Source organism: Eurosta solidaginis, chromosome 1 (genome assembly GCF_040869045.1).
Source record: "Eurosta solidaginis isolate ZX-2024a chromosome 1, ASM4086904v1, whole genome shotgun sequence".
Lineage (NCBI taxonomy): Eukaryota > Metazoa > Arthropoda > Insecta > Diptera > Tephritidae > Eurosta > Eurosta solidaginis.
Genome location: NC_090319.1, coordinates 342,437,302 through 342,464,094, shown reverse-complemented (window position 1 = coordinate 342,464,094; position 26,793 = coordinate 342,437,302). Strand labels below are relative to the sequence as shown.

At 35.1% G+C, this 26,793-nt stretch overlaps 1 protein-coding gene across 19 annotated transcripts in view; it reads left to right on the top strand.

Moving 5' to 3' along the window:
- The first annotated feature begins 999 nt into the window (after nt 1-999).
- Nrx-1 (Neurexin 1) overlaps nt 1,000-26,793 on the top strand; it is a 119,347-nt gene continuing 93,553 nt past the window's right edge. For 4 of the 19 annotated variants that reach the window (XR_010949063.1, XM_067762407.1, XM_067762389.1 and 1 more), the window contains exons 1-5: nt 9,636-9,922; nt 13,670-14,293; nt 18,865-20,091; nt 20,199-20,332; nt 24,840-24,984. Coding sequence is in view for 18 of the 19 variants with exons in the window: in XM_067762407.1 (XP_067618508.1) it covers nt 19,381-20,091; nt 20,199-20,332; nt 24,840-24,984 (990 nt within the window). In the remaining variant the exon portion in view is untranslated. Of the gene's footprint in view, nt 1,423-1,933; nt 2,067-9,596; nt 9,974-13,669; nt 14,463-18,752; nt 20,092-20,198; nt 20,333-24,839; nt 24,985-26,793 lie in introns of those variants that run through there. The other 15 variants (XM_067762394.1, XM_067762395.1, XM_067762396.1 and 12 more) reach the window with 15 other exon arrangements.

Genomic DNA, 26,793 nt, shown 5'->3' with positions numbered 1-26,793 from the left:
ACTCTCAGGTCGGCGAGACGTTCCTCCACACGGGGAAACTACAGCAATTGGCGACGAAGTCTGTCTCCCACCACGGCAACAAAACCTAAACAGTGCTTAGTTGCATAAACATACTGTAACTTATTTGAAAACTTCTGCTAACGTTCGAATACCTAAACTCTTGAGTAAATCACTCCAATATTCTGCATTGCAAAATGGTCTTTATTAGACTACTTTGGGAGTAGTACAATTATACTTCACAACAACACTTATACTTCACTTCGCAACTGATAGCATGTTTAAATCAAACTGATCCGTTATCAGCTGGCGATGCTTTTATACTCTCCGTTTCCTCGTTAATCCATTTCTCCTAAAGTCTAGTAATTTCCCGAACAGTTGTAGCTCATGCTTGGTTAGTTACCAGCTATATAAGTACACGTATATTTGTAGTTTATAGCCATATGAGTGTGTATGGCTGAGTAGCTACTTCGGCTGATGACTACATCTGTGTGTGTAAGATAGCTCTTCTACATAAGTGTTTCTAGCTTTATTGTGTCCACGTACATAAGAGTGGCTGGTTCATGTTTTTGTTGTTGCGTGATTATTTACTAACAGCTTAGTGATGAATACACTCCAGTAAATGCCACAACTTTTAGTAATATTTCTCATTTGCTTCATCCATGGCATCTCTTGGGTGGCGATGATGTTGTTGTTGTTGTTGTTGAAGCGAGAAAGACACTCCCCGTGTTAGGGAGTATTATCGATAGTGATGGTCCTTTTCCGGATGGGAAAATAGGTGAAAAGAGTGAAAACGGGAGGGGGGGGGGGAAATTGAAGCAATTGAAGAGGAAGAAGGGGAAAGTAAAAATGTAACAGGGTACATCTAGAAATATTTAAGTACAGGATGGTATTGATGAATTAAATTCTTCAGCTGTCAAATTCATTTAAAAGCTCAGTAATAATCGACATGCGCACTTAATGTTAAAAAAAAACAACTAATATGTACAGAGACAAGTGAATCTTTTTTTCGTATAAAATCGCTACAATTATTAAGGACCTCTCAATAATTAAATAAAATTAAAAATTGTGAAATCAAGCAAAAAATCGTTACAACAAACGTTAGTACTTTTGAAAAGCTAAAGTGATTCAAAATATTAAGTTCGAATTCCTTTCCCAATTTGTATAAAAAATTTATTTGGCAAAGGAGTAAAGGAAAAAGCTTTTGCTTTGCAAAATGCGAGTATGTGCTATGTGTGCTGATTTTTTCCTGTGTGGTTTTTGTTGAAATTCCAGATGCAAAGGAATTACAGAAATGCAGCGAAAGGATCTTAAGTAATTTAAACAGAACAACACCTGACAAAAAATTTGAAATACCTACCTTTGTATGTTGGTGTTAAAGTTATAGTGCATGTGAAAAAGCCATATTTTTCGACAAGTCTAACAGTTAGAAAAATTAATAATGTTATATATAACTTGTATTATGCATTATACTTAAATGTTGTATATACCTGTAGTAAAATTATGAACCATTTCCAAAAAATTATATTATTTTAGTTAGACATCTCGTATTTAATTTTGGATCGATTACAAAAGCAGTAGTTAAAGACATTTCAAAGAATCGGTAATCGATAATCGCTTGGGAAAAATTAGACCTATGCAGTTTGGAACCAGTTGCGAGCTAGCCAAAACGAAGTTACCTTATAATATATTCAAACAGAAAAATAAATTGAGGCAATTTTGATTTAAATTGAGTGGTGTTCATACAACTCAATTTAGCTTACACAATAGTAATTTGATAGCTGGTTGGCTCACACTACAGCAATAACATACCTTTGTTCAGATTGTCAAAATATGCGTCTTGGTATTAGACGAATGGAATGGAATGAAAACTTAAAACTTTGAAATTTTTGTGTGTTGTAAGAAAATGTGTTTAATATTTTGCTTTCATTTTTAGTTTACCATCTTCTTTTGACAATCCCTACTGCAGGGAAATGAAAAATATAAAATCAGCTGATGAGATGAGCGAACCATATAGTTGAGACATGCGTAACTGACGTTTAAATCTACTCAACAACACACCTTAAAAGGTTGTATTTGCAGTTTGAAACAATTTATTGCGCAATTTTTTTTTAAATTGGCAATTTATTGTTACAATTTATTATATGATAAATTGCGTAATAAATTGCCCAAATGGTATAAATTTCCTGTTTGGTGTGTGTTTGTACATAGTATAAGAACTGTCTGCCATTGAACCAGTTGACAATGAGTTGCGTAGTTATGCCATGTAAAAGTAGACAGTTGAACATATTGTTTGGGTATTGAGAGAGAACTAGTTGTGTCATAAAATGATACAGCACAACGATCTGAGCTAGTTAAATCTTCTGCATGGTACTTTCGTCCTTCGGCCATTTTTGGCCATTACGTCTGTAAGTGAGATGTGCAGAATCATCTTATGACTTGTCAATATTTTACCAGCCAGTAAGATTGTTTTTGCAGATTACAAGAGACTGCGAGCACCCTAAATATGTTTTGTTATTCGTTTAAATTTGTTAATGGGGATTTTGCTTAAGGGGACCAAATCACAGTGGTCGGTTTCTTAGGCCAAAAGTAAAAAAATCAAAGTGAAATGTTTGTGACCAAATGTGTATCTATTATTAGAACAGCCTTTTATAATGTATATTTTTTTGTTGTATTCGAACTGTACTTGTTGTTGTTGTTGTTGTTGTAGCGAAAGTTTTCTCCCCGAAGGCCTTGGGGAGTGTTATCGATGTGATGGTCCTTTGCCGGATACAGATCCGGTACGCTCCGGTAACACAGCTCGACCATCTCTTTAAGAATAGCTTCAAAATTGAGGTTATGGTATTAGTTGGTTTTTGCAGTGTGAGCAAGTTAAAAATAAAGTGCAAGTTTAAGCTATTTAAAAATACACAAAATATCATTGTATTGAAATAAATAGAAATGAATATTGAAATCAAAGGTATTTACTTCATTTTGAAATAATTTTAGTGTCTCTAGATTTTGTTTTTTTTTTGTTATTTAAAATTTCACCAGTGCCTTTATTAGTGTTTATTTGCACAAATATTTCAATTTCGGCTAAAGTTTTAATTGGGTTCCTCAACGATCCTCACGTTGGGACTTATATCTTATTATTAGTCAAAGTTTTAGGATTCTAAAGTGTTAATATCAGCTGTCACTTTCTGCCACTAACTATGTTTTGCATCAGTTTTCTGATAGCGTCACCCTGATAAATTGTGCTCACATGTAACATACGACATTATTTTATCCAGTCGAAGATATGCAAATGTAAACTTTGTTGTGTGTTTGTTGTTTTGTTATTGTCATGTATGCAAGATCTTTTAATTTCTTTATTTAATCCTATTAAACATTTTATTTGCGATATACACATCTTACCACTTTTCCCCACACATCTACTTAATTTTTGTATGCATGCGGTGAAAGTGGGTGGTTGTGGGTCGGCATAAAGGTATCACCCGCACCAATTTTATGAAAAAATAATTCCCGCATATTGTAAAGCCGTGACCAAAGTTTCACGTTGACATCTCTACTGGAAGTATTTTTGGCCACCAACTCCATATAAGACCGACCACTGTGCAACGCTGCGTATGAGCAACTTTTTTTTGTTTATTTCATGTTGACTAAGGACAAATCATAACTATACTCGCACCCATATCCCACTCAGCATTTAGATCATACAATTTTGAATTTCTCTACATATCAATACCATTTGATTACTCTTTCTGACTAAATAATGAGTTATCAGACAATTGCACAAAATAAATAATCAATTATGAATACTTTTGATGATGAAAAACTAAAAAGGATTTTTCGATCACTTTTTGGAATAATTTTTGAAATCCTTTAATGACTAAATTTTAATATTTCATAAAAACCAACAAAAAGAATAATCAAATATGCTTACCTTTGATGATCAAAAACTGAATATAGTTTTTCAATCATTTTTTGGAATCATATTTGAATCAAATGTGTTTACTTTAGGTGATCAAAAATTTATAATCATTTTTCATTCAGCTTTCTGAATATTTTATGAATATATTTGTTGACTGAATAATGAATTTTATACTTGTTGAAATTTTACTTTTCATTAAAAATTTGATTCTTTTCACATACACATATTTTTTCAATCATGAAGCTAGGTAGGTTGAACTGGCCGGTCCATGAGGACCTCACATAGACTGATTGAGTCCGTAGTGTTACCAGAAGTATGTTTTAACGACCAAACTGAAAAACCCTATCAAAAACCAGGACCTATGTTATAAAATAACTGCGTCCTCTTGGCAAATACTAGAAGCTTCCTAGGACTTAAGCCACTTGCTGCTTCTAGATCTGACAGCTGTATCACTCCTAATAGCTGGAGTCTTAGCCTGGCAAGTGCAGGGCACGAGCACAGAACGTGCTCGATCGTTTCCTCCTCCAACCCGCACTTCCTACACCTGCTATCACTGACCAAGCCTAATTTAAAGGCATGTGACGCCAGAAGGCAGTGTCCAGTCAGAATACCCGTCATGAGTCTATAGTCCTCTCTTTTTAATAATAGAAGCAACTGTGTTAGTCTAAGGTTGTAAGACCTACACATAATCTTCGACACTTTACAGCCCCGCGCTTGAACCCACGCCTTTTCTGCTTGGTCGATCATGTGCACCTCTCGCCTTCGCTTAATCTCGCCCAATCTAATTGGGACGTCTACGGAGCAAGCTTCAAGGGATGCGCCCTTTTTAGCTAATTCGTCCGGTTTTTAATTCCCATCTATTCCCATATGCCCTGGGACCCAATATAGATCATGAAGCTAAGAAAAATATATTATATTAAAAATTTTATTATTTATGCAAAAGATATTCTTCAAGACAAAAATAATGTAATGCTGCTCGTGAACGAAGATTTCCCCAAACATTTCTCCCCTTCAGCTTCCCAGAAAATACATAATGATTGGCAATACATAGGTTGTGAGCTGTTTGAACCCCAGGTAATTGAAACTATCTTGACATACCTGGATACGGCTTCAACATCCCGTATCGAATCCGTATTTTAAGATGCAGACGATAATGCTGATGTTGGATGTTGTAGTCGCAGATGCATATTGGTCAAGTTTGTTTGCGAGTTAGCTGTGGTTCGAATAGCTCACTTTCGCATGCTTTCTTCCCCTGATGAAATAAGATTATTATGTAGTATCCTATTTTGAATGAGATATGAAGAATAAATGCATTATAATGGCATACAAAAATGATTCAAAAATCTCAACCAAAACGATTGAAATATATTCACGAATATGATCAGAAAATGACTGTGAAAAGCAGTCAAATATTACTCTAAAACTATTAAAGCTCAATTTTACAATGATATCAAATATGAATAAAAAGCGTTTCGAAATAGGAATCATAAATGATTATTCAAGAATAATCACATTTATGGTACATTTTTCTCCCGACGATACGTTAATTTTCGAACAGAAAATGCTTTTAAATTTGAACGTTTTTAATCATTTTGGGGTATGATATTTAAATATTTTTGATCAAAATTTTCAAAAAATGCTGGCTGGGATGTACTAAAATATTAAAAATAACAATATAATTATGATGAAATTGTTTGTATGATTTCCTATAAAGAAAACTTGAAAATATGGTTATCTAATGCATTTTTAATGCATTTAACTACACTTCTGCTAATCTTATATCAAGGTGAGAAATTTGAACCAAAATTTTAACCATTCATGCAATTTTTCAATCTTATTATCTACCACACCGTATGCCCTGGGTTTATACCCCGGGCAAAGCAACATCAAAATTTTAGAAGGAAGGTTTTTCAATTAGAAGAAAATTTTTCTAAGCGGGGTCGCCCCTCGGCAGTGTTTGGCAAGCGCTCTGGGTGTATTTCTGCCATGGAAAGCTCTCAGTGAAAACTCATCTGCCATGCAGATGCCGTTCAGAGTCGGCATAAAACATATAGGTCCCGTCCAGCCAATTTGTAGGGTAAATCGAGAGAAGCACGACGCAAATTGGAAGAGAAGCTCGGCCTTAGATCGCTTCGGAAGTTATCGCGCCTTACATGTTTGGCTATAACCGTTTAGACGGTTAAGCGCCAATTAAGTAAGTAAGTAAGTTGGCTAATTTCATTGGGTTTAAATTTTAAGCTTAATTTAACAGTACGTGTAAAATCTCAAAATTGCTTTGCCAAAATATTAAAAAAAAAGAAATAATAATAGAAACATGTAAATATTTCAAGTTTTAAAACAAAACCAAAAAGATTCAAATATCTATTTTTATAGCTTTTTTGATTTCTGCTTTACTAACAAAACCCATAACTTTAAATGTATTGCTGAAAATCTTAAAGATATAAAATTTCATATAAGGTGCTCAAAGTCTCTTGTAATGTTCCGAGATAATTTTGCTGGCTGATGAAATACCATTTGTGTTTATGTTTATTTTGTTGGCTAACGTAAAGTTTATTTTTTAATTGAAAATTAATTAAATAGCAAAAAAGCTAAGTTTTTGTAAATTTTCCAATTTATCTCACATGACATTCACATTGCGCCATAAACTCGAGTTCATGGCCGATTTTAGAGTATACCATTACTGTTTAACGTCTTATAATCGACCGATAACTTTTCGATAACGAATCGATACATTTTTGTTAACATAAATGATCACTTTTCTATAACACGCCGATGGCAAATTGGTAAAACTCCGATAACAAATCTATATGTTTCCGAAAACATATTGCTATCTTTTGATAGCATATCGAGACTTATTCGGTAAGTAATCAGTAATATTTTGAAAAAAGATCGATAACTTTTCGATAATACTCCGATAAGGGATTAATAACAATTCGATTTAAAATCTATAGCATGTCGATAATATTTCGATGATAAATCCAAAACTTTTCAGTAACAAACGAATAACTCGTCGACGAAAAATCAATTTAGTTTAATAATATATATTAATAATTTAATTTAATTTAATTTAACTTTATTTTTTTATTTTGTTTTGTTTTATTTTATTTTGTTTTATCTTATTCAATTTAATTCAATTTTTTTTTTTTTTAATTTTAATTTAATTTTATTTTATTTAGGTTTATTTTTCTTACTTTTTTAGTTTATTTCACTTTATGTTATTTCGTTTTGCTTTATTTTATTTTGTTTTTATTTTTATTTTTATTTTTATTTTATTGTATTGTAGTTTGTTTTGTTTTTTTTTTTTTTTAATTTTATTTTATACTATTTAACTTAATTTTATTTTAATTTAACTTAAATTTATTTAATTTAAATTAATTTTATTTTATTGTATCTAATTTCATTTTGGTTTATATTATTTAGTTTTATTTTAATTTTAATAAATTTATTTTTATTTTTTTATTTTATTTATTCATTCTATACGAAATGAACCACCCTAATGTACTATTTAGCTCCATATGCAGGTTATGAACCTTTCTGAAAGTTAGCCATACACTGCACTCCTTTCATCCACGTTATTGGCATAAGTTATAAGAGGCCATAAGCAGCATACATTGGCACATACATATACATGTGCATGCGTGCATGTAAATGTCAACCGTTCAAAAAGTGCATATGTGTGAGTGCAAATCAAATTTATGTGGAATGTAGTCAAAATTTACTACGAGTTTCAATGACTATGAGTGTATGTAGTTGTATGGATGTGTGTGTCCCTGAATGTGGGTGTACTGCAAGCGCATATTTTACCCCACCAACATCAATGCCTCATATAGACGTCAAAGTAAAGCTCAATTGCCGAACATTTCAGTTCGCTCCCTAACAACTAGCGAATAAATACTAACACGAAGAAAAAATCTTTGCTCGTTTCTGTATTTATATATATATGTATGCATATAGCAGTGTTTGGCAAACTTTAAAGAGAACGACACTTATGGTAACAACCTTTTATTTAAGGAATCCCAAACTCCGAGGGGATTAAAGTGGAGCTTCTCTGCCAATTTGTGTCCTACGTGTCTTTGCCCATTTTTCATAGTTTGCAAAACAAGTGCCACCGGCTTTTTTCATGGTTACCAGCACATTACCTAAGTATTTACCACACTACTTCTTTTATTTCACACTGAAGGCAAACTGGACAAGCACAAGATATATCATATATCGATCCACGAGTGAGAATCTTCACTTCACTTCTAGGTTAGGTTAGGTTGAACTGGCCGGTCAGTAACGACCTCTCATAGACTGAATATGTCCACAGTGTTACTAGAATTTATTTAACGACGAAACGAAAACACCCCTCATTAGGTAATAGGACTTATGTCATAGGATAAATCCGTTCTCTTGGCAAATACTAAGTCTTTCTAGGTCCTAGCTTAATAGCTAAATCGATATCTGGTATCTTTACGGCCCCTAGTAGCTGTAACCTTGACCAGGTGAGCGCAGGACATGAACACAGAACGTGCTCAACCGTTTCTTCCTGCAATTCGCACTTCCTCCGTCTGCTGTTACTGACGAAGCCTAACTTATAAGCATGTGACGTTAAAAGACAGTGACAAGTTAAGTATTCATCGTAAGCCTTAGTCTTGTCTTTTTAGGGATATGAGCCACATTGTGAGTCTAGCGTTGCAGGATTTGCACATGATCTTAGAAAATTTCGCAGTGCCGCGCTTCTGTTCACATCTTTCCTGTTTGATGAATCATATAGAATTCCTGTATTCCTTTAACTTTATTTCCTTTCTCGAAGTCTCTCTTATGTTTCTTTGCATTCCAGGGCACCAGGCATAATTTAATTAGAGATCTCATTGAACTCGCGCAGAGCACGCGATATAGGAGCATTTCGCGCATAGTTGGTAGACGTAAGTTTAATGTAAAATGGATAATAAAAACGTAGAGACCTAGCTGGTATAAGAAAGTTAATAGAGCTCAGCAAGGATGCGCAGTCAATGTCACCATTAATAATGGTTGTAATGATTGTAAATTAATAAGAAGCAAGCGGGAGGTATAGTTAGGAATTGGGTCGAAGAATTGTAGAGATCTAAGACAAAATTAGAGAAAAACCTTGTGTACTCGTTCAATTCTGTCAAATTGTAAACTTATGGTATGGCCTCAAAATGAAGGCCGCATATTCAAGTTTGGAGCGTACAAACGATGAGTAAAGAAATTTCAAGGTATATGGATCTGAAAAATTTATGCTATTACGCCTTAGGAAACCGAGAGAGGCATACACACTACAGGTTATTGAAAGAGAACGAGGAGTCGAAGATGACCCCAAGGTCCTTGATCTCGAAAAAGTTGATCAGAAAGTTATTTTATGACATAAGTGCTGGTACCCAATTAGGGGTTTGCCATCAAACAAATTCCGGGGGCACTATGAACACATTCAATTTATTTAAGCTCTTTGTTGGCTGGCTATTAAAACCTCGACTAACTCGTGTGTGAAGTAACCTCTTTTAAGAAACTCTGCACATAATATTAGCTACACATGCGTATGTAGTTGTGAATAGAACCGATAGAGCTTTCTACGTACGTATGTAACGGTTTGATGTGAACAAAGAAGGGTATATTAGTGTGGATATGTGTGAGTGAGTATTCATATCCCGAACGAAGCAAACGTTCAAGAACTCTACGCAGGAATACTTACACAGGGCAGAAAATTGCAGTCTAGTTTCGTCGCGATTGCAGTGTGGATCGATAATTGAAGAAAATTGGCAAAAAATTAATGGTGTGTGAAAAGATATAATGGAAAAAAATTTAAATTTGATATAATTATAAAAAATCCTAGATAAATATTTAATACTTACGATAGTTGAATATTTAAACAAACAAGTTGAGGAAATATTATTTGTGCGAACTGAAAAATTTGGCAAGCAAAGTTAAATTATAGTATGTGAAAAGCCAATAAAAAATTCAATATACTAAAAAAAAAAATGTGTTCAACGGAGCACTTGAACCTTAGAAACAGCAGTAAGCACACTGGGGGATATAAAAAAATTTGATTCTAATGGGAGTTTGTGTGTGCGTGACATTGCGGAACATTTTTTTCCCTAATTACTAGAATATCGAATTTATCGATTTTTAATTTGCCTTCGTTTTCTTTCTTTTAGAGCAAAAAATAATAAATTTATATTAAGGACATTGAAATCATAAAAAAATTATTGCTAGAAAAAAATTGATACCTCACAAATTTTTTTCACAAAATTTTTAGTATGTACATGTTCATAGATTTAGGGACCGAAAAGATTGCGTAGCAAAATGTGACATTGAGCGGTAAGGGCAGGCAGTTGAGCTTTCTTCTACACACACAGATATACCTTCATCTCTGCGACCCTCAAAGCCTTTGCCTTCATTACATTACTCGCTAGCTACTGTCGTTTAACCTAAAAACAACAAACAGTAGTGGTACTTGAGTGGTCATAACCGTGGCCACTGTGTTTGTGGCAGCTGTGCATTAAAGTAATAGATGCAGTGGAAGTGGTAGATGAGAGAAAATATAATATGAAAATAATATGTAAAAGAGATATTTTAGCTAATGATATGGAAAAAACCAGGGGCGGAAACTATTGTTCCCTTTATAATATAATTCCTTGCAAAACTATTAATTGTGGACTTTTAATGTATTTGGATCACGATACAAATTATTTTCGGATTTTTATTACCTGAGTCCGATAGAACTAGTTAAACTCTTTTATTTTTAAAAGTCCGGAAATAAAAGTTAAACTTTTATTTAAAAAAAAAGTTTAATTCGGATAAGCCGTTTCTTTGTTATCAAGCTGGACTTTTATTTTGGTATTAAAGTCCGGATTTAACTTTTATTTCTGGACTTTTATTTTTAAAAGTCTGAGTTTAGCTAGTTCTATCGGACTCAAAAAATAAATATACAGATTCTACTTTTATATGTGGACTTTTATGGAAAAGTTCGAAAAATAAAAAGGATGCATGATTCGACATATTGCTATATATTACCTGAGAACTCAAACCTTTTTCACCTAGGACAATTTTTTGACCCGGACTTTTTCGACTCCGAAAAAAACATAAAATTATTTTCCGTCCCTGGAAAAACAGTTTTTAAAGTGATTTATGAGGTTTTACTTTTTTTTTTGTTTTTTTTTTTTTTTATTTAAATGAAAAAATGAATGAAAGCTAATTAAGTCGCAAATCCCAAAACGTCAAAGGGACTTATTGAGGGCTTGGCGTTTAGTTGTGTACTTAAATTTTGATTGATCTCTACATAAATTTATCAACTAATAGATTAATGTCTAGTTTTGATTACTTAAAAACAGGAAGACTACAGATATACACTTGAGCCAAAACAAAGTTTTGGTTTCTGTTTGTCAAAATTATTATTTAAAAAGTTTTCCGTTTCGCTTTTCCAAGATACGTTGGTTTCGTTATTAAAAATGATATCGATATAGTTCCTATATCAGCTTCCTTTTGAAATCAGTGCTATTTTTAGTTCAATCCTTCAAAGTTATTTTGGTTCCGTTCAGGTTGTATTTTTTTTTTGGTTCTTAGTAACGATTTAGCTTTCGTTCAGTTTTTTTTACGTTTTTTGAATTTATTTCGGTTTCGGCCATTGTAAAGGTTTACAAGTAGGATATGTAGCGGCACGCACATACACAGCCACGCTCACCTGATAAAATGCTTGTTCTTGTTGGTTTTTTTTTTTGTGGATGCTATTTGGCACTGTTGTACTTCTTAGGTCCAAGAAAAGTGTAGTAGCTGCTAACGAAAATTTCGTCAAATGTTTATTGTAAAATTACAAAGAAATAGCCTTATTTACTTTCGAACGAGCCCTTAGTTACATCTCTCTTTAAAATCCATGTGTTTTGGACAATTTTAATTAACAAATTGTGATACTTTACTACCGGGGACGAATGCTAAAACACGACCAACACGTTTTTGCCTCGCTTCCAATAATTCGAATACTTTTTCGTATTTGGACTATTGATAACAGGACAAAACGCGTGTTTTCATTTCTCTTTCCACATTTTTGGACGGGTTATTGTAGTCGACCTTGGATTCAAACCGTTTTTCGTGAAGAACTCTTCAACGAGTAGAAAAACTTAGCACCCGTGTTTTTATTCTTAATACAGGAGTAACTACGCGTCCTCAGATACCCCAATTCAAGACTTTTGTATAATTTTCTGTAGGACTCATATAGGTGCACTATATTTTCATACTAAATTCGTTCAAAAAAATTTACCATCACAGCAACCCGTATCTGATATTCCGCTCCTTTTTTTGTTTTCCTGCGTCGCTTTCCACGATAGCAACCCCGGTAATTTTGACATTTCGTTCAGTGTCAAAGGCACGTTCCACGCAGATTCCACAGTGTTTAAGAAAGAGAAAATAATTGTTTCCTTCTCACACATATCATACTTGTAAACCTGTACTATGGTTTCGGCTTTCAAAATGACAATATTTATTCATTATGATTACAGAATGGGTAAAATCGGATGGCTGTGGGGCGCACTTAAAATTGCCTTATTATATACGGGGTTCATTACCTTGGGATATTGTTTTATGAGTAGCTATTCTGTAACTTATATGGTGAATGGAGCTAATGGTTATTTTAAACTTGAAAAATTTTGCTGAGTTAATTTTGGAATGAAATTTCAGGAGCCCTATTCTATTTAAAAACAATTTTTTAATCATCCATTTTTCTAGCAAATGTGTAATAATGGGCGCATTTGGAAAACACAACTGTTGATTAGCCTTCAAACGCACCTTGTAGTATTTTTTAACCATTCAACGATTGGGATTTCACGTCAAATTAATGAGTATACAATCTTTTTGGTACATTCACTCAGCGTGTTCAATTGGCTGTCTGACAATTCTTTGAAATTTTTATGTTTATGAAAACTATTTTTCCACATAACCTTATAGTAAAGTGTGAAAAATAATTTAAGAACTCCTTTTTCTTAAAATTAAAGGATAACTTGTTCATAAGACAATATTTCTTTCACTCAGCTGACGTAAAATTGTGTGGTAGACAGACACGCGAAGCAATAGTTTAGCACTACAGATTTAATGACTACTTTCGAGCTGGTGCTGGAATTCTTAATGCGATATTTATGTCTGCACTAATTCGGAAATAATGCGATTCGCAGCAGGACATACACCAAACTAACATACGAGCAATGGTCGTCTGTACAGAAAATGCAAAATAAATAACGAATACAAAATTGTTGCATACTTCAAGGCGGAAATTTATCTTTTTCTTCTCTGGGATCTTCCACGTTCTTTGTACAGATTCAATCCTAGTAAAATTTTTGCGCAAATAATTTCCTATAGCATTTTAACTATCTAGCTATCTCTAAGTTCCTATTTTATGCGAACTTTCCAAAAAGGAATTTGTAAAATTTTGTTGTATAAACCTTTTTCACTTACTCTTAAACCACTAGGGCAAAATATTGTAAATTTCAAATGATCAAAGCAATGAATTTCGACCGCAGAACTCAAAACATTCATTGCGAGTTGGAGTTATTGCTGCCCTAAAATGGCTGTTGCATGATTTTAAATAAAGGGAAAGACATTTTTTTTTTAATTTTAATAAAAACGTTTTAAGTGTTCTTAGAGTTCTATCAAATACGTACAAACCCTTTCATAAGTAAAACCATCATTAATTATATATAAAAATGTCTGCGCCTAAATGTATGCATTTAAAATTTTTTTGTACAACACATATTCTCTCTTGCTTTCTGTTTACAGAAAATATTGGAAAATATAATAAGATTTGCTTTTTGGCTCAACACAAAAAACAAAACTTTGTGCGGCAGTGCTGTGAAAGGGGAATAACAGAAAATAAAAAATAATAAAAAATGCTTCAAAGTATTAAAAAAGACAGTGAATAAATAAAAAAAAACTACTTGTAAGCCAACTTAACCAAAAAGTAATACTAGACTAACCAAATAACTCCGTAACACCGACCAACCGTCCGCTTCTATTTCGAAAATTAGTTGAAAAGCAAAAAGTGCAATAAAAACTTAGCATACTTAATGGCGCAGCTGTCCGCTTCAATTCACCTTCGCTTTAACACACACAAATAACTTATTAAGAAAAAAAGGAAATCGGTAAAAAAAGTGAGTTAGATGTAGCGAATAGAAAAATGAGATGAGTAGAGCGGGAGTGAGAGCTTTTTTTTGCTCTCAATCAGAATATTAAACAGTTGTGAAAGCTTGAAGAAAGCTTTTTTTGTGAACAATAAACAAAAAATAAACACTCGTCGGCAACTCAAACAAACGGCATAGTAAAAAAAAAAAAAACAACAACAAAACAACGAACAACACACAGTGAAGGAATTCGTGTACAATGGAGAGTTGAGAAAAGCAGAGCGTAAATAAAATTCAATGAAAAGCTATACAAACAAACATATACGATTATATGCACATGTATATAAGTGACAGTTATAGTAATACGCGACATTCAATATCTACATATAAACATACTTACAAAGAAATGGCTTTACACAAAAATACACGTGCACAAATCGACGTCAGCACGAGTAAATGCATATGATGAATTTCATATCAAAATCGATATGCATTGAACCCGACCACCTCAGATTTTTATGAAATTTTGCATACAGGTACACTTTACCTATACAAACACAACCTCATTTTCAGAAATTGCATTTTTGAAAATTGTGGCCGTGGCAAGGTTCAAAGTTGTGAAAAATGCGATCGGTTCAGCCATTCCGTAGTTATCACAGCTCAAAAATACCTATTACCATCATTTTTCACTCATTTTTCACAAATTTGGCACCTTGCCACGCCCACAATTTTTCAAAAATGCAATTTCTAAAAAAGAGGGGGCGTTTGTTAGGGAAAGTGTACCTCTATGCAAAATTTCATCAAAATCTGAGGGGTCGGGATGAAAATGTACCTTTTTTATAGGTTTTGATATGAAATTCATCATATTAGGGTGGCGCAGTAGTAATTTTTGGCATAGTAAAGAATGACAGCAAAAGCAGACAAAACAAAATTAAAAAATATTTTATTTTAAACCTTAAATTTGTATGCAATTTTTTTACGTCGACGGCGTTTTCGTTCTGCCTTTACTATTTAACATATCCCAATCTGTTCGACTTTGCCGACACTCAAAATATGGTTATTTTTAGAACAATGCACTAAAAGATCCTTGAAGCTCTTTGGCTACTTCTTGATCAAAGAATAGACGGCAGGCATCGCTGTACCCGAATTTGGTAGCTAAAGATTGGGAAGGCCCAAATGCATAGGGGGAGAAAAGGTTTGTAGTAACTAGGTATCTTCTGGAATTTCCAATAGACATCAGTTTTCACGAAGAAGGAATGTATGTCATGCGTTATTATGAGAAGCCAAAAATATCCCAAGAGTTCAATAAAAAATAAATGCAAGTCACGATATACAGTGGCTCATTTCTTATTTCGTGTAGCTACAGAACAAAATTGTTAAGCTATATAGAAAGGAAACTAATGACGGTGTCAAAAAAATTCAAATGCACAATTTTAATAAAAATATGCTTTTATTTGAACAAATACTTAATTTTCATGTGTTTACATGTTTGTGCTAATTATTTAATTAAAACTGAAGTTATCTCAAAAACACCGTGCACCGTCCCTTGCCTTAGAAAACATTACTTTGTTATTTAGTTTATTACCTTGTACGACCTCCGTAAATAACACCTTCAAGATAATTTCCCATAGATGCAATTAATTTTTGAGCGGCTTCGCGTGGTATCTTATCCCATTCTTCGACAATACGAGTTTTTAAATCCCTAAACTTGCTAATCTGCCTTTGCCGTGTAGCCGAGTACAAAATGGACTACAAACTTTCAATCACATTTAAGGCGAGAGATTGTGGAAGTGAATTCATTAGGTGTGGTATCTTCAACGGCGTTTAATTTACGGCTTGAAAAGCTTTTAAATTTTCTTCTTCTAAATATGGGCGGAGCAACGCTGATTTGACAAAATTTTTATTAAATGAAGCATAATTGCGAAAAAAGTTTCAAGCGCCAACTACTGCAAGTGATGAATTCTTGTAGATATTCGTTATGTTTGCTCTTATTACGTTTTTCGCGATTACCCTTAAAACTTTTATTTTGCTTCAACCCACTCACTAAGTTTCATCACTTTGTCAGTCTTTCGATGTGATTTATCGATATTCGATTTTCGATATCGAAAATGTAGGTATGCTTATTGTTTAATTTCGCTCAATACAAATCTATTTTGGATACCAAATTTTGTAAATTTATCTCAATTCTCGCTTAAGTTATGATTTTAAATGGCGGTGGCACATACTCAGTCAAAATATTTTTTATGATAATACTCTACTTATCTAGATTCCTTTTAACCATTGCAAACTACCACTTTGGGTAAGCGGCTTCTTTCAAGATTCCCGCATCTCGAAATACTCGTAACGCTCTTGAGCTTCTCGAAATTCAATTTATTCGCTGCATTGGCACTGTTATATGTAGAGCTTACGATTTCCTCTCTAATGCTTTGAATGCAGCGATTAAATTCGATTTCTTCGCAAATATTTCGCTTGTGTTCGTGAAAAAATCGTTAGATCTTTGTAATACTGCCAAGCATCATCGTCATTAATGAATTGGCGCTAAACCGCCTAAGAGATTTTGGCAGTTGCGTAACTTGTCACGCCAGTTATCTCTTTCTTCCGTTAACAGATGCCAATTCGGAGCACCAAGGGATGACAAGTCTTCCTTCACCTGCCTCTCCCAACTCAGTGGACGTCTCCTACTGTCTCTGTTTCCAAACTGCGGGGTCACCTCAAATACTTTTTTGACCGGAGCCTCTTCTACCACTCGTTTAACATGACCTAGCCAGCAAAGCCTTTGGGTTTTTATTCGCTGCACTATCGTCATATCTGCGTAAATCTCGTACAGCCCATCATCATACTACCTTCAATACTCGCCGTCAGCATCACGGTCAGGACCATACATTTTCCAGTGAATTTATCTCATCTCATCTTCTCTCGACACCGCCCATTATTCCGAGGCATACATCAGAACAGCTATGATGAGCGATTTGTGGATCGTGATTTTTATTGATCGAGGGAGACTACTCAGTTCAAAGTAGCACTTTTTGGTAAGAGTTATTTTCCGTTTGATTTCTAAGCTGACATTTTTTTTGCTGCTAATGCTGGTTCCCAAATAGACGAAATCATTTTCAGTCTCGAATTTATATACGTCAACAGTGACGTGGCTGCCAAGGAGCGAATGCGCCGATTCTTTCTTGGAGGACAAGCAAGTACTACTTTTTCAGAATTACCAGCTTACGCCAGTAGTTATACGCCCATATAACAGATTCTACCATCGCGGTTTAGATCTGCTGCTAGAATTATATTCTATGGCATTATGTTGAAGAAATCGCACGAAAAGGTGTCGCCTTACCTGGAGCCTCGTTTAGTTTCTAAGGCAATTTTGTAGACGACGAAAAGATGGTTATCATGATTTTTCTCCAGGATCTGGCACATCGTGATGATCAGGTCGATAGTAAATTCAGCAGTTCTGAAACCGCATTGATAAGGTCCAATCAGTTTGTTTTAATAGGGGCCTCAGTTTTTCGCACAGTACGCTATCGAGATTCCGATTCTTTCCGAATAATTACTAAAAAACCTCTTTAAATTATACAATGCCCTCGTCTACATGCACCGGTAGCCTATCTCTGGGGTGAATTAAAATACCAAAGGCCGACAGCATCTCAGACCCAGAAACCGGACTATATATTTTCGAAGGATTTTGATGCGATGAATAGAAATCTGCCCTCAAAATTGCTCTATCAGCTCGAGATATCCTAACTCAAAAGTACAAATAACACCGTTTTTACCCATATTTGAGGTTATGTAGCCTTGCAGATGTTTTCTTTCACCAAAATAATAGCTTGGCATCTTTAAGTACAATTCTTCTTCTTTCAAATGGCGTTAATTTTGCTCAAATATCATTTTTTTCGCTGAGATATCGCTTTTAAAATTTTCATGTTTCTAAAATTTCCTACACCTGAAAATCGATTAAGATAACATAGACATGATATATTCGGTTCTAATTTTCTTGAAGTGAGTCTTATTTTTCTTAAAATTTTGTCTCGCATCATAGTGTCCCCAGGGTTAAGTGGGTTAGCCTGCTTGCGGTATGATAGACTACCCCTAGGGGTTAGGGCTGTGTGTGACTTGGTACCCGAGGGTTAGATAGTGTAGGGGTGTGGTGAATTAGCACACTTATGGTGTGAGACAAAATTTTAAGAAAAACAAGACTCAATTTAAGAAAATTAGTAATCGACTATATCATGTCTATGTTATCTTAATCGATTTTCAGATGTATGGAAATTTAGAAACATGCAAATTTCAAGATGCGATATCTCAGCGAAAAAAATGATGTTTGAGCAAACTCAACGCCATTTGAAAGAAGAGGACTTGTACATAAAGATGCCAGCATTTTTTGGTAAAAAAAAAACATCTGCAAGGCTACATAACCTCAAATATGGGTAAAAACGGTGTTCTTTGCACTTTCAGGTTAAGATATCTCGAAAATCAGAGCTGTCAGAGCAATTTTGAGGCCAGATTTCGATTCAGCGCATCATAAACCTTCGGAAATATATAGATTGGTTTCTGGGTCTGGCCTGTGTAATTTAAGCGATTCAAAATGCATTTTTACCGTGCACCCAAATACATATTCATTTATAAAATACTTATACAACCAGATGTACGTGCTAGATTGTAGGATGTAGAAGGGCCTCAAGGTTTTTATACACACACGCACTCATACATTAATACGAATAAACACATAACGTAAACGATAATAGTATATATGAGCTGAGTAGCCGAAATGTAAAAATTTTCACACTCAAAAACCACCAAAAACTTAATACTTGTGTATGAATATATATGTACATATATAAACTTGTGTGTCTGTAGATATATATACAAACTGAACAGTAATACAATCTATCAAGGACGCCAACAGCTAATGCAAATATTATAAATAATGCATAGAAAGCTAAATGCGTTCAACATATGAACTACCACAACCAGATGAGCTAACATATGTGCATTAAGTAAAATTACAAAAAAAGGCATAACTTTCAACAAACAAAAATAAAAAGCGTTGTGTGCTTTTCGGCGTAGTAGCAGATGATGTCTTTTTAATGCCATGCACTTAACGACGTTTAAATCACCAAATAACGTTCTATAGGCACATCATTTTTTGGAACATATCAAAAATTTATATTTTATGTATACACGCATACATTCATAATTATCTACATACATTCACGCACACACACGCATTCAAGTAATGGCTATAGTCTATAGTCTCTACAGTGCAAACGCCTAAAAATATGCAACACCAATCAAGTCAACTCAAGTAGTCAGCATGTCCTGTGCAGCGAACACCATAACGAGTCTTTTCTAAAAAGTAGCAAAGTCAAAAGTATGGCATGCAATTTTAGTGCATATGCAATGAATGCTGTTAGTTATATCACTAACGGTACATCAGTACAATGGAGTTATAGCTGCAAAAGCACCAGCAACAACACCAGCAGCCATATTAGTTGTAATAGTATAAGTATGAATAACAGCAAACGAAGGAATCTGAATAGCAACAACCTAAGCGGCTGCTGCAATAATAGTAGCCAAGAACAACAACAACAAACACTATTAGCTAAACAACAACAACAACAACAACAAAAATTGCCATTACGGCCGTCAACGCCATATACATCCTATTGCGGTGCACGCCTGAAAACGAGTCGAAAGTCAATGCGCTCCACCTCATCCTTGTTGTTGCTATTCTTTCCAACAACATCAACAAATTTACCCGCCTCAGCGTATGCTTTCACCGGTTTGTTGTTGCTTTGTTCAACATTATTATCGCCATGCAACGCTTTCCAATTGGATGGTTCACAAAATTCATTCGCCCAATTTCGTAAATGGTATACGGGTCTCAATGGTTCGTTGGAGTTAGAATTTAAGACTGAACAACCGAATGGTCTGGTGCTGTACACCGATGATGGCGGTACTTATGATTTCTTTGAATTGAAATTGGTTGAAGGTGCATTGCGTTTGCGTTATAATTTGGGTGGTGGTGCGCATATCATAACTGTGGGACGTGAATTACATGATGGACATTGGCATAGAGTGCAGGTGAGTTAACACTGAAACTGAGTGGAGATGTGTCGTTCTTCTTCTATTTTTTATTGGTACATAGGTTTTATACTTACTTTTTGCATTGACATTTTTATTGTTTATAGGTATTACGCAATGATGAACAAACATCGCTGATTGTGGATGGCGTGTCGCAGAGCAGTACAACTAAGGGCAAGGAATTTCAATTTGGAAAATTTGCCACCAACTCTGATGTCTATGTAGGCGGCATGCCAAATTGGTTGGTTATCTACCGAGAAATGCAAAAAAAAAAAAATCTTATATGTTTTCACCAAACAATGTCAGTGCGTACATATTGTATGTGACAATTGGGAAAAAGACACGATTGAAATCGTGCATTACATTTGGTTTGAACAGAGATACTTAGGACTTTATCACAAAAATACTGCTATTATTATTATTATTGTTATTGTCGAGCTGAATGTTGATCAAAACCTTTTCGAGCAAATTAAGAAGGCTAGCTGTTTTAACAGGGTTGCACCATCGAAGTTGTTCTTAGAGGCATTTGCCTAACGCCAGACACATAACATAAGATATCCTTCGATAGGGGTATGAGAGGGGGGCCTTGGAAGTGGTAGAAACATTAATATCTGAACACAGAAGGCTTAAAAATGAAAAAGTTACTCGAAGCATCTGTTGATCGGTCAGACTTATCTACTTTCCGATTCTTGCAATGTCTTAAGCGCAGACGTCTAGGCCACATAGAGTAAATAAAATAAATAAATGTAAGGCGCGATAAACTCCGAAGAGATCTAAGGCCGAGCTTCTCTTCCAATTTGTGTCGTGTACCTATTTCTTTTTTCCTACAAATTGGCGGGATGGCACCTACTTGTTTATGCTGACTCCGAGCGGAATTTGCAAGGCAGATGAGTTTTCACTCAGAGCCTTTCATGGCAGAAATACACTCGAGTTGCTTGCCAAACACTGCCGAGGGGCGACCCCGATTAGAAAAATTTTCTTCTAATTGAAAAAACTTGTTTTTAAAGTCTCTGTTGTTGCTTTTTCCGGGGCGTGAACCCAGGATCTTCGGTGTGGTAGGCGGAGCACGCTAACATCACACCAAAGCCATCATCAAAAAGCCAGTTAATGGTCTTTGTTGATAGTCATGCTGCCTTTAAAGCATGAGAATCGAACTTGAGACAGTCATGCTGCCTTTAAGGCATGATAATCGAACTGGAGAAATTCGGATATCATGCGAAGTTGTAGAGCCTTGCTAATTTTCAAAGGGCAACTCAACGTATCCCTCTCAGTGGGTCGCAAGGCACATCGATTTTGAAAGTGATCATCTCTGGTTTAAATGAGCTTAGACTGAAATGTTGGTCGCTTGGTCTTGAAAACGCATACTGGCAAAGTCTACAGGCCTGCCAAAATAGTACACTCAGAATTGCCACGCAATGACTTCTTGGGACCCTGACCAAAACGAAATGCTGAGCAGACAGTTATTGTTAAATTGTCACAAAAAAAGAAAACTCAAGCAATTAGCTGCTTTATATATTCCCCCTGCTCGAAGGATAAACAAATATCTCCGAAAGCATTATGACCAGACAACTGCTTACGCAGCTATTTGATCCAGACAATAATAAGGATGCCTTAGGCAAAATCTACACAGAATCGGTAAACGCCTTTGCAATGATGCGCCTGGTGAACCCCGTTATTTATATACTCAATCCTACTCTTGCAAAAGAAGAAGAAACACTAACAATGAAGACACGATTCACCCTTGCCCAACTTCGTTCTGGATACTGTAACAGGCTAAACTACTACTTGTCCAGAATCAGCGCAGACATACGTAATGTATGTCCTGCGCGGGATTTGACACAAGCATCCATCTTTTCAATTGTATTGTGGAACCTGCGCCTCTAACAGCAACTTCCCTATGGCCCACCCCTGTTAAAACACTAATTCCTTGGACTGCCGCTAGAGGGCTGAGGTGGCAATTTGTGAGTGATCGCACCCAAATAATGACTGTTAATACAACAACAACCATCACTGGGTTATCTACGGGAATCACGCACTTGATGGGAACAACCGGCATGACAAGATACTGATGGCCATGATTGGATAAAAAGGAACAAGCTTTCATCTCAAACCAAAGAAATCTGCAGTTAGAGTGCTTACGGGTACCGTAACAGGTCACTGTGCTATTGAAGAAGCTGCCAGCATGAGGGAGAAGACGAGTCGCAATATTATTCGGCAAGAAGATCTTTCGCTCCTACTTAGCTTCATAATAGAAATCAATTTCTTTATTAAGGATTAAGTAGAAAGAGTCTGGTTGGGCAAATGCTCCTCCAATCGCCACTCACCGATAGCATTTTTAGTGAACAAAATGGTGCGGACCTCCACATATTTGCCTAAGACATGGAAGCGCATCTGCAGGTGTCAGAAATTTATTATTGTTCAGCATTTTATTTTGCTGTTATATATTGAATCTATAAGTGATAAAGGGGTTCCCGACCAAGGACTGCAATTTAACTGCAACGCTATTTGTCATTTATCATCCAATAGTGGTTATCTCTAGAGCAGAACCTTTCAGCTGGGGTTTTTCGTATTTTCTTACATTCGGAAAGATGTCGAACCTATACCCGGGCATAGAGATTCCTTTCAGATTATTTCGTGCAAAGTATAGTCGCATCAAATGGGGTATTCTGGGCTAGTTAGAAATACGAGAAAAATTCATATCTTTATACCCTGCTGTGCTTGTACACAGGGTATTATAACTTTGATTGGATAACGGTTGGTTGTACAGGTATAAAGGAATCGAGATAGATATAGAATTCCATACATCAAAATCATCAGTATCGAAAAAAAATGTTGATTAAGCCATGTCCGCCCATTCGTTTGTCCGTCCGCTAACACGATAACTTGAGAAAATATAGAGATATCTTCACCAAATTCGGTATACGGGCTTATATCGACCCAGAATAGATTGGTATTGAAAATGAGAGAAATAGGATGAAAGCCACGCCCACTTTTTCGATATCGAAAATTTAGAAAAATGGAAAGTTATATTTGACTGACATTCTACCTCGCAGTGATATGATTGAGCTTAGAACAAAGCTTAAACTAATTCTGAAAATGGGCGTGACCAGCGACACTACAGCGTAGCCTTATAACACTATTAACCACACAACGCAAACAAAAACAGCGTTTCAAGTGCACAGCTGGGTATGTAATGTTCGGTTTCACCCGAACTTAGACTTTCTTACTTGTTATACCTTTCATGAACATGAAATGGTATATTAATTTTGGTCCGATGTTTGTGACGTTGAGAAATATAGAAGATAGACTCACCATTAAGTATACCGAATTGATCAGGGCGACGAACTGAGTTGATATAGCCATGTCCGTCTGTCCGTCCATCTGTCTGTTTGAACGCAAACTAGTCCCTCAAATTTTGAGATATCTCAATGAAATTTGGCATGTATTTTTGTATTATATTAGACATTTGTCGGATCCGGTAGGACGGCACCACTATAACATATATCTCCCATACAACCGATCGTTCAGATAAGACGATTTTGGTCATTCCTGTCGCAATTTAGAAAGTATAATCGTGGAACTCGGTGATATATATTTTAATATATCATAGATGATTTTCTGAAAAAATCACTTTGATCGGAGCTATATATAGTATATATCCCATACAACCGATCGTTCAGATAGAAAGAGTTTTAGCCATTTCTCCCTTAATTTCCAATATAAAAGCATTAAACTTGGTGATATTTATTCTAATATATCATAGAAGATTTCATGAAAAAATCATTTCGATCGGAGCTATATATAATATATATCACATACAACCGATCGTTCAGATAGAAAGATTTTTAGCCATTTCTCCCTTAATTTCCAATATAAAAGCATTAAACTTGGTGATATTTATTCTAATATATCATATAATATAAATCCCATACAACCGATCGTTCAGATAAGAGGGTTTTTTGCCATTTTTTATTTTATATTTATCTTAAAAATCGTTTAGGTATGTACATCTGTTCACTATATATTTCTTATCTTATGCATCCGATTATTTGGAGATTACAAACGGGATAAGATTATTGTTCAGCCCCATTCATGAAAGGTATGAAGGCACAGCCGAAGACAGTCCCGTCCTTACTTGTTTTTTTTAAGTTTGCCCTTTGCTGTTCACGCCCGATTTGCTGTAATCGGCTCATCCTGCAATCACCAACTTCAACTTCCCTATATACTAAAATGCAAACTTATTTCGCAGATAAAAAAGTACGAATTTCTTAAAATATTTTTGGCGGATCAACAGCTAATATTTGAGGTCATTTCTTGGAGTCGAATGTAACTCAGCTAATATTTAGGACCATTTTTTGGAAATGAATTGAAGTTTGGAAGTAATGCCTTTTCCGAAAGTTGCCAAAGTCCGTGTGGGTAAAACTACCAACTGTACCCATATTATCTACCGCGCCTGTTGGTGGCAGTTAAGGGAGCAAAGTGATAGCGATTATAAATATAATCGATTGCCTCTAGAATTATGATTACAAAAATCGTAAGTTCAGTTTTTTATGCAAAGGATTCTATAATCATAAATTTTCAGCTTAAGATTCGCCATGCCCTAAAGCTTTGTACCATATATACTCATGTTTAAATTGTTTGGTGAAAATCATATAGTTATATAGATTTCAATTGACACACATCATTCTTATACTAATGCGTGTGTATGTATTTGTGCATATCAACACATTTTTTATGGGGGTGTGTAGGTACAGCACAAAATTGGCATTATTGGCTTTGCCAAGTGTAATCTTCGAACCGAGATTCCGGGGTGCCATACGCAATTTGGTATACGCCGATCAGCCAGGTGGGCCGACACGCCGTCAAGAAATGAAGCAACCACGTGATATAAAGGTAAATTTGTAAAAAAAATTTATTTAACAAATTTTTTAACCATTTCTAAAAAGGGTTTACTTTGGTTTCAATTTAATATACATACGTTTTAAAGGATATCTAAATCTGTAAATACTCGCATCCGCATTCAAAATTTATGTTGGAATTATTTGCGGGTTAAAAAAAATCGCTTAGCTTAGACCTCAGAGCAACTTAATAATTAATTTTGTATGGAAAGCTATATAGGGTCATTAGGCTAAAAGCAGTTTTGGAAAACTGAGCGATGCCATGCCAAGTAATGTAAAATTTAAATTTGTTATAACCATGGTATAAAAATGATGGTTATTCCATTGTCATTATGAGGTTGTAATATTTGATAAAAAAAACAGGGCTGTGATGTTTTGAGCGGATGGTGCCAAAGGAACTGTGGGGTTGCGCCATTTCACATATGAGAGATACTCGGCCATTGAATATAAAAGTCTATACTATAATATATATATATATATATATATGAATATATATGTATATTGTAACGAATTTTGGGAAATTCCGCTTATTTGAAACCTTCTGCAAACGTTCGAATAAATAACTCCAATATTCAGTAATGCAAAATGGTCTTTATTAGACTACTTTGGGAGTACATCACAATAACTCTTACTTCACAACTAAATGCGAGTTTAAATCAAATTGCTTCGTCATGCCTCAGCTTGCGATGCTTTTATACTCTCAGTTTCCTCATTCACCCATTTATCCTAAGGTCTAGTAATTTCGTGAACTTCATTCTTGGTTACCAGCCATTCCATGTATATTTGTAGTTTGTAGCCATATGCGTGTGTATATGTGAGTACTACTTCTGCTGATGTTTACATGTGTTTATGAGTATCTCTCCGTTGCCTTGTATGTATGTGTGTACATGATGATTGATTTGTTTACGTGTGGCTGCTTAGTATCGGCTTAGTAATGCCAGTATCGCTTAGTGATGCTAGTATTCGTCACAATATATATAATGCTGCTAGTAGGCAATTTTATATGCTTCCGGATCTCATGAGTCTGCCCATATAGCTAGCCCTTTATGTGTTTGGGTGGCAGTTCTCTGGAATTCGAGTCTGTGTTTGAACTTGTATATTTGTATGAAATGGGTCGACCGGTTGTCCCATATATTACTAGAATTGGCCTTTGACGGTTCCGCGTTATTGCTACCACAGCAATCGCGATTCAATGCGCATATTAAAAGAAAAAATTATCAAATGCGAACCCCAAACTCAGCTTCCACCATAGCCGAAGTGAATATGTCTTAAATAGTTTTGAATCGTTTTGCGCTTTCGTTCCTCAACTCTAGTGATACACAATAAATAGGTCAGCTTCGACAAATTCAAAGTACTAATCGGGAATAATACGGACTCTTTTGTGTTCACTACTAGGACGAGATATCTTCTGCTATGATAACCTTGTTTAGCGAGCTGTTCTACTTACGGTAGGAGACCATTGTTGTCTTTATCAAGGTCAGAGCCTGCAATAGGAAGTTTTACACTATCAGAGATATTTTAGTATCAACAAAGGTTTATTGCCAAGGCCAATTGATTTAAAGGCATTTAAATTAATATAGAATTTATTTCACACTTAATAAGCAAGCTCGAAGAGAAGTGACAAGGTCTTAGCTGCTATCGATGGCATTTAGTTAATTTTAATTGGTCTCCAAACTCAGAGATCTGAGCAAGCGCGCTTGATCTCCAGATAACGAGCTCCGGCCAATACTGCCGCCTTGGAAAAATGCCGACATTATGGTTTTCTGTTGATAAACAGTGAATAGGGGTGGTCAGCATATAGAAC